Here is a 14,568-nt window from a genome sequence, read left to right as displayed (position 1 = left end):
AAACCTAACCCTGACCCTATCCCAATCCTAACCCTAACCCAAATCCTAAACCTAACCCGAACCCTAACAGCGGACAATAACCCTAACCCTAATGCTAAGACTAACCCTAACCCTAATTCTAAGACTAACCCGAACCCTAACCCGAACCCTAAACCTAACACGAACCCTAACCCTAATGGTGGACAATAACCCAAACCCGAACCCTAACCCTAACCCTTACCCCTAACCCTAACTTGGGGGTACCCTGGGGGTAAGTGCCTTGGCAGAGCTCTGCCCCAACATCTGAGCTCCTGTCCCCCTTACCCCTCCCTTGAGGCTGGAGAGGCCTTGCTGAGAGATCTTGACAAATTAGAGAGCTGGGAATTCACCATCTGCATGAAGTTTAACAACAGCAAGTGCCAGAGTCTGCACCTAGGACAGGGCAGCACTGGATAAACACACAGTCTGGGGGATGAGAGGCTGGAGAGCAGCCCCACGGAAAAGGAGCTAGGGCTCCCGTTCAGCAGCAAGTTGAATACAAATCATCAGTGTGTGCTGGCAACCAGAAGGGCCAGTCGTGTCCTAGGGTGCATCAAGCACAACAGTTAGCCGGTCGAGGGAAGGGATTGTCCTGCTCTGCTCTGCATGGCCTCACCTCAGGTATTGCACGCAGTTTTGGGTGCCACAATATCAGAAAAAAACTACTACAATATCAGAAAAAACTACTAGAGTGCCCAAAGGAGAGCAACAAAGGTAGTGAAGGGTCTAGAGTTGAAGATATGTGAAGAAGCAGCTGAGGTCCTTGTTTTGTTGAGCCTAGAGAGAGGGGAATGAGGTGAGGCCTCATAGCGGCCTGCAGCTTCCTCACAAGGGGGAGTGGAGGGGCAGGCGCTGAGCTCTGCTCTCTGGGAGCAGTGATAGGAACTGAGAGAATGACATGAAGATGTGTCAGAGGAGGTTCACGTTGGACATTACGAAAAGGTTCTTTACCAAGAGGGTGGTCAGGCACTGGAACACGCTCCCCAGGGCAGTGGTCACAGCACCAAGACTGCCAGAGTTCAAGAAGTGTTTGGACAATGCTCTCAGACACGTGGTTTAATATTGAGGTGGTCCCCTATGGAGCCAGGAGTCAAATCCAATGATTCTTGTGGGTCCCTTCCAATTCAGGATATTTTGATTCTGCAATGCCTTGATGGTATCTCTTTACTTCAGAGGAGATAAAGCCACCACGGCTTGCCCTTTCCTGGGATGTGCTGAAATGATTAGGCTGGGGAGGGCAGACAAAACTTACAGACTTCTCATGGCTCCCCAAAGACCCCCAGAATGGCGATGGCTGTGGCTCGTCTTTGACCCTGATCCTTTCCCTGAGTGTTGTCCCCATTTGCAATACGGGGCTTTGACCTGCTGTGTCTCATACCCTCTTCAGATTCCTTTGACCTGTGACACCCCTGGGCCCTGGCTGAGGCCACTGTGCTTCTGGCTGGGGCTGGTGCTGCTGCAGGGCCCTTGTGCAAGTAGCTGTCCCTGTCTGATGGGTAAGTGGGCACCCCCAGCTCCCTATATGATGCAAGGCTGCTGCGGCCCCTGGAGACTCTCCGCATCCCCTTTGAGCCCCTGTCAGGCTCAAAGTGGCAACTTCTGCCTGGGCAACATTTCTGGGGAGCTAAAAAGGATAGGAAGAGAGGCTGCAGCCTGCAATGCTGGGCAAAATGCTGCGGAGGGGGGTTATGCTGATGGTGTAGAGGGGAATTCCCCCATCTCCCCAGCATTGCTACTCTGCTTTAGTGTGGCAGTACCATGGGTGTGCACCCAGACTTGTCCCAGAGCACTGCATTGCAGGAACCGGGTGACCAAGAGAGGTACGAAGGTGAAAAGCATTTGTGAGCAGAATGAGGTCCAGGAAAAGTCTGGGATGGGCAGAGTGCAAGCCAGCACAGGGACGCAGATGGGGGTGTCCATCTTTACAGGGTACCCCCACACCATGGGACTGCAGCACTGTGAGGTCAGGAGTTGTGACAGGCTGGGAAAGCAGCATCCTAAATCCTGAACTAGGGTCCCCAAGCTGGGTGAAGGCAAGCTACCAGCTTGGTCTCTGCAGGGTGCAAGACTGGGACTGGTTATGGGTAAGATGATGCTAGGGAACAGCCTGTGTTGACAATCCTGCAGGGCACTCCAGAAAATACACCCTCCATAAAGGCTCCTTAGACTGTGCACTGGGGTAAGAGGAAGGATTTATGGCAGCGGTTCCACTTCCATAGATGCTTTCACAAACACAGGCATAGCCCCTCCAACATCCACCACCAGGCTCGGAGGAAAGCTGAGGCATTGCTGCCCTCAGGCGGCAGCACGACGCAGCAGATCAATGCCGGGCAGGCTGTGGGATCCCCAGAATGCCCTGGCTTTCCCCGCACTTCACATCCTGGGTGCCTCCGTCCTCTATGGAGGGGAGGGGAGGGGAGGGGAGGGGAGGGGAGGGGAGGGGAGGGGAGGGGAGGGGAGGGGAGGGGAGGGGAGGGGAGGGGAGGGGAGGGGAGGGGGGGGAGGGGAGGGGAGGGGAGGGGAGGGGAGGGGAGGGGGAATTGGCTTGTCCATATGGTGGCAAACATACCCCCACCTTGCCCTTTTTGCAGTGAAAAATTAAAGTGCAGAGAGGTGGGGGATCTGCCTAAGGCTGGCTATGAGCAGGTGTTGGTGGGTAGGTGTGACCCACCAGGCAGCCCAGGAGTTAGGCCTGGCTTCATTCTGCGTCACTGCATGAGTCCACATCCTCACCCTCCCCTGGGTGTATGATTCCTGCAGCACAGCGTGCCATGGTCCTCATCCAGCGCTGTTTCAGCTCCTCCGTGTCGGCCAGGAAGGTGTAGACCTGCTGGGACTGTTCCAGCTGGAAGAGGTGTTGGGCGTTGCCCTGTGGCAGGTCCCTCACCTGGTAGCCCAGCAGCGGAATGGAGGTGTGGGCTCGGACATCCTGCCAAGAGAGAACACAGCAATGAAAGGCAGGGAATCTAAGCACTGGGCTGTCCCTTGCAGATCGAGCTGAGCCCAGCCTTACCTGGGGGGCTGCATAAATGTACAGCACAAGGGGATCATCCCATGGGATAACAAACCAGCCCCTCATGCCTCCCTTGCCATTCCTGTCCAGCAGCTGCAGGGAACTGCACAAAAGACTCCTGCCTGATATCTCTGCGGCTCCTTTCTGCCAAAAAAAAACCAGCCAACAAATCTCTAAACACCCAGTGTTAGTGGAGGCAGAAAGAGCACTGATCAAAGGACTGGGCATGGCAGCAGAGCTTGGAGGAGCAGGGCACAGGGAGGATGGGCAGAGAGGGGTACAACTGACCTCCAGGATGCCTTTGTGCTTCCACTCCTGGTCTTCCAGCACTACATGGCCCATCAGGAAGACATAGCATTCCTGACATACACGGTTTAGGCGGTTCCCATCATACTGCAGCTTCACCTTGTGTTCTGAGCAGCGAGCGCACACCACCTACAACCATCAGACATGGACACTGATAGGGTTAGGGTAGGACTGGGACATCCCTGTGACTCCATGAGGAGCTGAGGGCCAGGAAACAGCCCCAAGCCCAGGTAAAGGGGTGCAGAGTGTACAAAGGCTGCATTCCTGGCCCAATTGCTCAGGCCAGAAGGGAAGGGAGGAGTTGGGGGACAGGGTAACCCACGTATCCACAAGCTCTACAGTGGTGTCTGCGGCGCATGATGGCATTGAAGGGCTCCTTGCAGCGCATGCACATGGTCACCAAGTTGTCCCGCACCCACTGTGGGGCTCGGCGGCCCAGCTCTTCTGTCTGAGGGTGGGAAATGGCATTGCTGGGGCTGGCTAGCCATGGTCAGGGTGGTCCTGCTCACACTCCTTTCAGCCTCCCCAGGCCCTCTGCACTTACTCGTCCCTCCCCAGTCTGCCCCCACTAGTCCTGTAGGGTTTAGCTTAGGAAACTGAGGCACAGCAAAGTGTGATCTCCCTGAGCTTCAGCGTAGGGGGATGCTGAAGACAGACAGGACATGGGAAGGGCAGGAGGGTTACCTTGAGCGTGGGGTTTCCTGTCTCCAGTCCACGCACAACCATCTTAAAGCTCTCACTCCTCTTCTCCTTCCTGTCAATGGCATCCTGGAAAGCCTAGAAGGGAAGGCAGGGCTGGAAGGACAGATAGGGGGGCTATCCAAACACTGACAGGTAGGGGATCAGCACCCTTGGGGACCCAGGCATCCAGCTGGTGTGAGATGTGCCACCTCTCACAGCACTCAGCAGTACCTTGATCCAGGCATTCATTTCCTCCCCAGACCTAAGTGTAAAAAGGGAGATGGATGAGCTGGCATCCCTCCTCCCTGAGGAGACATGGGGCCATCACACTTTCCCTTACCTGGCCTGCAGCTCCAGCGTCCGCTGCTTTCCCGAGACCAGGAAGGTGTGAGGGAATTGCATGTCATTCAGCTCCCGCACCTGAGAGACACCGAAGAGAACATGGGGAGCAGCTGAACAAATGTCCAGCTCAAAGGGACCTCCATCTGTGAAGTGAGGAACAGGGAGTTCCCTCAGGCAGAAGCCCTTCAGCCCCTCAAATCCATGCATGACATTGCAATGCAATCCCACAGGATCAGACTGCAACCAGTCCCCCTCCCCCACAAAGTCATCGCCAGCTCCAAATTCTTCCTCCCTTCCCAGGAAGTACAAGGTAGCAGCCACACTACACCCCAGAGAGGGCTACATTTGGAGGAAGCCTCTGAAACTGTTCCCCAGGGCCTTGGAGAAAGCACAAAGACAAAAGGCTTGTCTGACCTTCATGCCATCCATGTCAATGCGGAGGCGGACCTGGAACTCAGCGCCCACCTGAATGACCTTAGGCACGCAGTACAGCAGCATGTTGTTGAACTGTGTAGGAGAAGGAGAGTGTGGGTCTGTGCCCAGCAACCTATCTGCTCAGGGCTGGGGGGTTCCCTAGGATCAAGGGTCCCTCAGACCCTAGGAGCTGAGCTGGTCCCTGGGAAGGATTTGGACTAAAAAGTGCCTACTTCTGCCCCAGCCCTCTCCCACCCTGCAAAGGCAAAGCACTCCAGGATTCTGGCATCCCCCAGGGAATCAGAGGTTCCCAAACACATGGAGCCCTGAACCAGGGTGTTCAAACCCCCCAGATCTGAAATAATCCCTTCTACACAGAGATGAGCCACCAACACCCCTGGCCGAGCTGTCTGCCCCTCTCGCCATCCCTATCCCACCTGCTCCCTGCCCCTTCCCCCTGGCATCCTGGCTCCCACCAGGAACAGGTACTTCTCCGATGTGCTGTTGTTGCGGGTTGAGATTTTTTGGACTGGCCCCTCCTTGATCAGCTCGTTGGAGGGATCCACAATGTCATCCTCAAGGCCCAGTCTCTGGTAGACCTCCCAGAGGTTCTGCAGCCGCTCCTGGGGGAGGCAGGGGGACCTGTCTGGGAGGGAGCTGTACAGCCACCACCTTGTCACACCTGGGTCCCCTCCAGCCCCAGCCCAGCTACTGAGTACTGGGGGAGATGGCACATCTCACTCACCCCAGACTGACCTTCACAAGCAGCTTCCAGACTGGAAACAGCCTGTCACAACACAGCTGATGCTACAGGCATTACTTCCCCAAGCTCGGGGAGATGGGGGTCAGATACCAAAAGCAGATACCAAAAAGCATACCTCCCCTGCTGAACCCTGCCCCATTCTGGGCACGGTTTTGCTCTATTCTGAGTTGCACAGCAATGAGGCAATAAGGAAATCTGGCAGAGAGCCAGCAAATCACCATGCGATGACTTGCAAAGCACTGCCAGCTGGGACAGGCACTCACCATCTCGGCAATAGCTGAATTTGAATGCTTGGCCACCATGAAAATCATCTCCAGGGCCTCTGCAAGGAAAAGAGAAAGGAAGAAGGGTTAAATGCCTGCTGTGGAGAGGCAGGAGAAAACTCCTGCATCTGTCCTCACCAGGAACCACACATGCAGTGGCTGCTGTCCTACCCTGGACACCATCTGAATGGCCCTGAGCACCACACAGGTGCCTGGGTCCAGCTAGACTGTGCAGCAGAGACAGTCGTGGGGGGACACACAGGGTGCTAATTTATCCTCCATCCCAGCTGGACTGGGAACTGCTGTTATCCACATGGTTGTGATACCTCCCCTGGTTATCGCAGATCTCCCTGCAGGGAAATGCTCTGCAGCAGGGCATCTTGTCCTGAACCATCACCCACCTTTCCCAACAACTTTCACAAACCCTAAAGGGGTCAGAAAAGGGTCAGACTGAGAGGTTTATCCGAGAGCATCTGTTAAGAGGACCCAGGTAGCCTGATGCCCATGTACAACACCAGGAGCTGTCAATTCCCCTACCAACCCACCCTGCTGCTTACTACAGCAGGGAGCTCTTACTCTCTGCATCATGCCAATCTGGGGACTCAGGCGGCAGTTTTTGGACATAGTCTTTCAGGAGGAGTTCATAGCGTGGGATCCTCTGTACTGGTTCCAGCATATGGTGCTGCAGTGTTAGGTTAGCGCAGACCTTCCTCTTCTGACCCATGCACAGAGAAAGAAACAGTAAACACAGCAGTTCCTACTCTCCTCTGCTTCCTCCCTGGTGGGAGATTTTGGGAAGCATTGCTGTGGTCCCCCCACACTGCCATGGCCTATCACCTGGATGTCAGCAATGAGCTCCTGAAAGGGCAGTGACTTCTCTGTCCAGACAGTTATGAGCTCCATAGCCTTGTTGAAGTTCTTCACATATTCACCGTACATTTTCAGGAATGGTGCAAGCTTCTGGATCACATCCCCGATCCTCGGGTGGGAGCTCCTGCAGTAGGGAATCGCAGCTTCCTCAGACCATAGGGAAGATGGACAGCAAGAGATAAAAAAAGGGGGGCAGTTTGTGCATGACAGAGGACAGAGGTTTATGGCTGAGGCCTGCTACATCCCCATACAACTCCCCACTCTCTAGAACAAGTACATGGCCAGCCAGCCTTGGCATTCATTCCTGGGAAAACTCCTAAGCCACATGAGATGTCACTCCCCTTTTCAGAAATAGCTTAATCTGGGCTGGACTGTTTTAAGGAAGTGCTCTCCAGCACAAAGACGTCTGGAGCAAAACAGGCTTGAACTCTCTAGTCCTATTGGGAGGCCAAATTCACCACTACTCCCTTATTCTGGGAAATTAACCCAGACATCCTGCGCCCTCCCCTCCCACAGCTCACCAATCCTCCATACGCTTCTGCAGCTCTGGCAGGAAGAACTTGGCATGGAACTGGTAGATGGAGGAAATGTTGGAGAAGATCATTTTTACCACCTCCTCTGGGACTGTCTTCCCATTTTTGGCTTCTTTCATCAGCTCTGTATAGAATACCTGGAAGAAAGGTAGGAGAAGATCACATTTGAGATCATCCAAGGAACCTGAATATGCACAAGTCCAAGGGACCTGACAAAATGCATCCACAGGGCCTGATGGAACTGGTGGATGAAGTTGCTAAGCCACTATTTGAGAAGCTGTGGCAGTCTGGTGAAGTTCTCAGTGAATGGAAAAGGACAAACTTAAACCCCATCTTTAAAAAGGGAAAAAAGGAAGACCCAGGGAACAGACCTGGCAGGCCAGTCAGTCTCACCTCTGTGCTTGGCAAGATCATGGAGCAGATCCTCCTGGAAACTACGCTAAGGCACACAGAGAACAGAGAGGTGATTTGTGACAGCCAGCATGGCTTCACTAAAAGCAGATCGTGCCGGACAAAATTTAGTGGCTTTCTACAACAGAGTTAAAGCATTGGTGGATAAGGGAAGAGCAACTGATATCATCTACCTGGACACATGCAAAGCACCTGACACTGCACTGCACAACATTCTTTTCTCCAAACTGGAGAGACATGGATTTGATGGATGGACCACTCGGTGGGTAAGGAATTGATTGGATGGTCGCACTTAGAGTTGCAGTCAACAGCTCGATGTCCAGGTGGAGACCAGTGACGAGCGGTGTCCCACAGGGGGTCGGTATTGGGACCGGCACTGTTTAACATCTTTGTCAGTGACAAGGACAGTGGTATTGAGTGCACCCTCGGCAAGTTTGCTGATGAGACCAAGCTGCTTGGTGTGGTCAACACACTGGAGGGAAGGGCTGCCATCCAGAGAGACCTGGACAGGACTGAGAGGTGGGCCTGGGCAAACCTCATGAGGTTCAACAAGGCCAAGTGCAAGGGCCTGCACCTGGGTCGGGGCAATCCCAAGCACAAACACAGGCTGGGCGATGAAGTGAAAAGAGACCAGCCCTGTGGAGAAGGCCTTGAGGGTACTGGTGGATGAAAAACTGAACATGAGCCAGCAATGTGCGCTTGCAGCCCCAAAAGCCAATTGTATCTTGAGCTGCATGAGAAGAAGTATGGCCAGCAGGTCAAGGGAGGTGATTCTCCCACCCTGCTCTGCTCTGCAGGAGACTCTATCATCCGCAGTGCTGCATTCAGCTCTGGAGCCCCCAGCATAAGAAAGACATGGACCTGTTAGAGCTGGACCTGTCCAGAGGAGGCTCAGTGCGCTCAGGTGGCCAAGAAGGCCAACAGCATCCTGGCCTGTATAAGAAGCAGTGTGGCCAGCAGGTCTAGGGAAGTGATTGTGCCCCTGTACTCGGCTCTGGTGAGGCCGCACCTCGAGTACTGTGTTCAGTTTTGGGCCCCTCGCTACAGGAAGGACATGGACGTGCTCGAGCGAGTCCAGAGAAGGGCGACCAAGCTGGTGAGGGGTCTGGAGAACAAGTCTTACGAGGAGCGGCTGAGGGAGCTGGGCTTGTTCAGCCTGGAGAAGAGGAGGCTCAGGGGCGACCTTATCGCTCTCTACAGTTACCTTAAAGGAGGCTGTAGAGAGGTGGGGGTCGGTCTGTTCTCCCACGTGCATGGTGACAGGACGAGGGGGAATGGGCGAAAGTTGCGACAGGGGAGTTTTAGGTTGGATGTTAGGAAGTACTTCTTTACCGAAAGGGTTATTAAGCATTGGAACGGGCTGCCCAGGGAGGTGGTGGAGTCACCATCCCTGGAGGTCTTTAAAAGACGTTTAGATGTAGAGCTTAGCGATATGGTTTAGTGGAGTACTTAGTGTTAGGTCGGAGGTTGGACTCGATGATCTTGAGGTCTCTTCCAACCTAGAAATCTGTGTGATACTGTGATAACGATGATCAGAAGCTGGAGCACTTCTGCTATGAGGACAGACTGAGAGAGTTGGAGTTGAGTTCAGCCTGGAGAAGAGAAGGATCCAGGGAGGCCTTATAGCAGTATTCCAGTACTTAAAGGGGGCCTACAAGAAAGCTGGAGAGAGACTCTATCAGGGAGCACGGGAATAGACAAGGAGTAATGGCTTTAAGGTAAAAGAGGGTAGATTTAGATTAGACGTTAGGAAGAAATTCTTTACTATGAGGGTGGTGAGGCACTGGAACAGGCTGTCCAGAAAAGCTGTGGATGCCCCATCCCTGGTAGTGTTCAAGGCCAGGCTGGATGGGGCTTTGGGCAGCCTGGTCTGGTGGAAGGTGTTCATGCCCGCGGCAGGTGAGTTGGAACTCGGTGGTCTTTGAAGTCCCTCCCAACTCAAACAATTCTGTGATTCTATGACTCTATGATTTTGTGATTCTCTGGCTGTGACAACCAGCAACCCAGCAAGGCTCACATCTGCACAGATTCATTCTTTCCATAACCTCCAGGAAACAGTTCCTGGCCTGTGCACACACTGAGCTGAGCCCAGGCACTGCCACAATATCCCAGCCCTGTCAAGGAGCACATGACAACTGCTAAGTGTGGCCTGTGCCTTGGTCCTGCCTGGTTTGTCAGCATGGGCTGCCCAGGCTGTGCTAGTGGGGGCTGGTTGCAGCAGGGCTATCACTTCCCAGGCTTGCATGTGCCTTTCTGCTCCCCAGCTCACCTGGTCGAGAAGGTGGAGGCGGTTGACATAAGCCTGCTCTGTCTCCAGCAGCTCCAGAGCGATTTTCTTTTCCTCTGGCTCCTACATAAGGAGAAGAGCTCAGTCTCATGGGCAGTGATGTGGGCTGTCCCTAACAGCCTGAGGGGATCCAGCTCTGTTCCGCAGGGTTCAGAGCCCACAGTCCAACTGGAAGTGGACCTTGCTCTGGGTCAGGGCAAAGGAAGGGCTTCAACACAGTGTGAAAACAAAGCTGTTTGCGGGCTGTGGGGAAGCTTGGCTCACATTCTCACAGGTCACTCCTTCCTCCATGCCCGTTTCTCCTAGGGCAATACAGGCCTAGTGATCTCATACAGTAGGGCAGCGTGGGGAGGGTTAACCCCATGGTCTGCAGTTCCACCAAGGCTTCTGAATGAGACCTGCAGAAATGCATCTGCAGTTGGCACAGGTGACGCTGTGGGACCAACCCAGCAGGGCCCACCTGAGCATCTGACCCGCATGCTATAGTTATATCAGAGCTAGAAGACACAAGCTCTGCCTGAATCTATCTGACTACAGGGAATTTGTGCCCAAAGCACCAGGAACAGGGCCACTTCTCAGTCACCCCCTGCACCAGACCTTGACGGGGCAGTGATTTGCTCAGCAGAGACCTCAGCTCTGATCCAGCACACACAACTGGGTGCGGGCACCCACCAGCTTACCAGGAACCACCTCCGGAGCTCACCTTGCTGCCAGCTTCGAGGCCTGGATCCTGCAGCTTCCTCCAGTTGTCCCCGCTGATCTTGTGTCGGAAAGAACGAAGGCATTTGAAGCTAAGCCCCTTCTGACCTTGCTGCTCTTTCTGCCCTGCTGCTGAGGCCTTCCTCTGCTGCTGTTCCTCCTCCTCCTCACTCTCTTGCTCTGCTTGGTGCCTGGCAGCCATATGGGAGAAGTTCTGGCCCTGGCTGGCTGACGATGCTGGAAGCTGTTGGGGCTGGCTGGTCACAGGACAAGTCTGGCCATGCAGAGAGTGTTGGTCCCTCCAGGGGAATTTGCCAGCCCTGCAAGGGGGGGAACCAGCATGATCAGCTGCCCCAGCACAGTGCAGGCCTCCCGGCTGCCAACCCATAGGCTGGCTTTCCCACAGCACTGCCCTGAGCTGGCCTAGGATCAGGCTACCATCCTCAAGCAAGGTGGCAGGAAACGGCAGCACCTCAGTGCTGATGCTACCTTGCTCTGCCACAACCCTGCTGATACAATCCAGTGTCTGAAAGCCTATACGTAGTCTGAGGGTGACATGATCCAGTCTCTCCTCTCCTGGCTCCTCCTGCTGGTGTGGTTAATCCCCATCCTGCTCTGCAAGAGCACAGCTCAGCCATTTATCCCATCCACAGGCAGCATGAGCCATCTTAGCCTTCCAGACTTGCACAAGCCACACGTCTCCTTGGCACAGCCCATCACTTCCTCTCAGGCATCACTAGGTGGGAGCAATCTAAAATCTGAGGCTTTGCTGGGTTTCCTGCCCTGCCCCAGGCTCTTCTCCTCCCCACTCCTGATGTCTCCTTGCAATAGCACACAAACACGTCACCGTGTTTTGCTGAAGGTTTCCAGCCAAAATTCTGGGATGCAACAGACCACCTGGAGGTTTTCCCCTCCCACTTCAGTGTTTCTTCCCAGAGATGTGTCTCTGCCAACTTGTTCCCCATGTCTCCATATGCTCGACTTGGCATGATGCTCTTCAAGCCACTTCCAGTCTGGATCTCTAGTTTAAAACTCATTTTACTAATTGTGCTAGGACCTGACTTGGGAAACCTGACAGCCTCTGAATGCCTCTCACCAACACAACAACTTTCAAGGCAATGCCAGTCCTTGATCATCCCAGACCTTATCCTTTCAACCTTCCTCCCCAGGGACATGACAAATCCCCCATGAAGACCACTTCCATCTCTGGGCTCACACCACCACTTCGGATTCATGTCAGACAAAGCTTGACTGTACTGTTTATCCATGGAAGGGAATCATCCCTGTTCCCAGCAGGATCCTCTTCCACTTCAAGTCCACGCCATTTAGCTTTGGTGCTAGCAAATGGCACATCTGGATCTTTGCTTGCTCCCAGCTGTTTAATGCCCAAAGTGAAGACCTGTCCTTTGCAGCACTGGAACAGCTCTGGCTTTCTGTCTACTGCTGCCATGGAGCCAAAGCAGGGAACCAGCTGTCCTGGGCACGAGGCTTTAAAAGCCAAATAGCCAAGAGGTTTCAGCCCTGAGGAAGGTTTGTGGTTTTGCAGAATGGTGATCTTTTAGTGACTTTCTCTCTTTTCTGGCAAAGACAAGGAAGACAAGTCCAGAGCAGCACCTTGAAGATGACAGCAGTGAGCTGTCTGTCACCTGAGAGCTGGTTGTTTAGTAAATTCCTCCAGGCAGAAACCAGTAAGACATCCAGTGGTGGCCTGCAGACAGGAATGGAATGAGGAGGAGAAAAGCAGGATGAAACTGGATATAAAACCATGAAGTTGCAGACAGGAAGTGACTCAATAGCAGACACTCATCTGAAGAGGAGGACAGATCTATCCCCACATGGACCAGCATGTGTCTGTGAGCTTGTGAGTGCATCCACAGCCACGCACACCTGTCCTTGGAGGCAGTCATAGTCCTTCATGTGATAGAGATGCTTTATCCATCACTCCGAGTGCCTCCCAGACCTGTGTCGGCCTAAATCCGCTGCTGAGATCCAACAGGGAACTTCTCTCTTTCTATTTGCAGTATGACTTGTGCTGACTTCGGCTAAGCTGTTTTCTGTTCCAGAAAACTTGTTTCCAGGTTCTACAGCTTCCTCCAAAAGCGATAAAAGTTACTTTTATTTTCCCTAACTCAAACATATGCAAACAACAAACACACTGCAGCAGCAAAACGGGGATAGATCAAAGACCACAAGTGGTTCCAACACAACATCACAAGACAAATTGTGACTGTAGGACCATGGGAACAACCATGCTAATCTGAAGCCATTCAGAGCACAAAGGTCAAGCAAAGCACATAATGCAGGCAAAGCACCTGGAGCAGAAGGAAATCTTATGTCTCGCCATCTTTATGAAGGGCTGCAAAACCAAGGCTCACTGACAGCACCTCACAGATATAAGAAAAGGCAATATTTGGTATCCCTATTTAGCAGATAGGAAAACCGAGGCACTGACAACAAACACGACCCACCCCAAGCCTCAGAACCACTTCACTGGGGCAAGGCACATCACCAGCCCTGACTGTGGCCTATGCTGTTTGTCATCCCGTGTGATCTGCAGGTCCCAGCTCATGCTTCAAGTGAAGATGCTGTTTTACAGAGCAGCCACACAGCCTGAAAGGCATTCACTCCCCCCCCCCACACACACTCCCTTGCAAGATGCTTTCTGTTCCCTTTCCTAGGAGTCATACTGCTGCAAACAACTGGATGTCTGAAGCTGGTGTCTGAGGCTCAGGCCCTCCTGGACACTCAAGCAGCCGATTTCCAAGGACTGTGAAGTGCCCAGCTGTCTACCTTCTGGCCCAGAGCTCATGCGGCTGCTCTGGTCAGAAGAGTTGCAGAGGAAGCTGGAGGTGTACTGGTGGAGCTATGGCAGGAAGCGTGCACACCTACCGCCCCAAGCCGTACTTGCCACTGGGTGAGAACTGTCTGCATGTTTGCAAACCAAAATCCTCTTCTCCAGAAGCAGCAGAAAAACAACATTCAGCAGGCAGGCTAACTGCAAAGGTACTGAGCCTAAACCTGATCCTGGCACAGAAACCTCCAGCAAAGTCAGTCACCTCCTAGCTGAGGTTTTCAGACTTTTCTCCATGACCTGCAGCACGAGGAAAGCTGCAGGGCAAATCTGAGTGCTAAAGAAAAACAGATTACCCAATCGCCTTTCCCCACAGCCTCCAAACCACCTCCACCACGGGTCTTCTTTCCAAAACCCACAGCACGTGGAGCCCTAATGCACCTGCAGCGCCCCTGACGTGTGCTCCTTACCCACAGTCTTCAAACACAGCCACCAGGTTCAGCACGCTCCGCTGACTGCCCGCCTCCCCCTCCATGGCACAGGCTGTGTCAGCTGGGAGCAGAGCCCGGGTGTAACGATGGAGCTGCTGGGGCAGGTGACTGTGGCTCCCTGCCACAGCCCTGAGCCCTTCCCTCCCTTACTCCGCTTCGAGGTGTCCCTGGGACCCACAGCACGGACCAGCTCCTGTCGCTTCTGCAGCAGATGAGCTTTTATCTGGGGTGGCCTCAGAAAGGAAAAGGAAAGAGGAAGCGCACCAGGTTGCGAGGAGAAGCTCTCAGAAACACTGGGAATTTGTTCAGCCCGGCTCCAACCTGGCCGCGGCACCAAAGGCAGGGCAGCAGCAGGGCGGCTGCAACGCCACGAGCCCGCTTCCCGTGCCGGCCCGCGGCAAGCCGGCGGCGGCGGGGCTGTGCCGAGGCGGCCCCCGCGGGGCCCGGCACTGCGAGGGGCCGCGACCGGGCTGCGAGGGAGAGGAGCGGAGGCTCCCTGGCCCTGCAGGGCTGCCCTGGCGCGGGGGCACACGAGCCCGTGGGAGGACGGCGCGCTGGGGCCAGCCTCTTGCGGAGAGGCACCGTGCCCTCGGCCCGCCGCAGCCGCCCCTGCCCGGCCCCGTCACGGCCTCCCCGAGGCCGCACCTACGGCGCCAGCCCCCCCGCGGCGCTGTCGGGCCGCTGCC

At 54.4% G+C, this 14,568-nt stretch overlaps 1 protein-coding gene across 9 annotated transcripts; it reads right to left on the bottom strand.

The window, feature by feature from the left end:
* Positions 1 to 490: 490 nt before the first annotated feature.
* Positions 491 to 14,490, bottom strand: FGD2 (FYVE, RhoGEF and PH domain containing 2). 9 transcript variants are annotated; one of them, XM_080569667.1, is made up of 17 exons: positions 13,862 to 14,490; positions 10,605 to 10,920; positions 9,884 to 9,964; positions 7,192 to 7,340; positions 6,638 to 6,794; positions 6,377 to 6,515; positions 5,801 to 5,859; positions 5,251 to 5,397; positions 4,775 to 4,867; positions 4,359 to 4,438; positions 4,250 to 4,280; positions 4,022 to 4,114; positions 3,660 to 3,785; positions 3,320 to 3,466; positions 3,032 to 3,175; positions 2,752 to 2,947; positions 507 to 2,415 (listed from the first exon to the last, which is right to left on the bottom strand). In XM_080569667.1, exons 1-17 carry the CDS (start codon positions 13,924 to 13,926, stop codon positions 2,339 to 2,341), a joined length of 2,100 nt encoding a protein of 699 aa, XP_080425793.1. In that variant the 5' UTR covers positions 13,927 to 14,490; the 3' UTR covers positions 507 to 2,338. The 9 variants fall into 9 exon arrangements, with proteins under 9 accessions (XP_080425800.1, XP_080425796.1, XP_080425797.1 ...); XM_080569673.1 differs by having other exon boundaries at positions 14,147 to 14,489; XM_080569670.1 differs by lacking the exon at positions 13,862 to 14,490 and having other exon boundaries at positions 499 to 2,415; positions 7,192 to 7,241; positions 10,605 to 12,111.
* Between the last annotated feature and the right edge of the window lie 78 nt (positions 14,491 to 14,568).

The sequence above is a fragment of the Anser brachyrhynchus genome, assembly GCF_964034855.1.
Source record: "Anser brachyrhynchus genome assembly, chromosome: 27".
In the NCBI taxonomy this organism is placed as follows: Eukaryota; Metazoa; Chordata; class Aves; order Anseriformes; family Anatidae; genus Anser; species Anser brachyrhynchus.
This window is presented reverse-complemented; position numbering and strand designations above follow the sequence as displayed.

Bases quoted from the DNA above. Each gene is read 5' to 3' on its own strand.
- FGD2 (XM_080569666.1), bottom strand. From the start codon at position 10,988: ATGGGTTGGCAGCCGGGAGGCCTGCACTGTGCTGGGGCAGCTGATCAT. The intron at 3,786-4,021 runs GTAACCCTCCTG...TCCCACCCTCAG, and splicing joins CAGGAAACCCCACGCTCAAG to ACAGAAGAGCTGGGCCGCCG. The intron at 2,948-3,031 runs GTAAGGCTGGGC...CTCTCTTGGCAG, and splicing joins ACATTTATGCAGCCCCCCAG to GATGTCCGAGCCCACACCTC.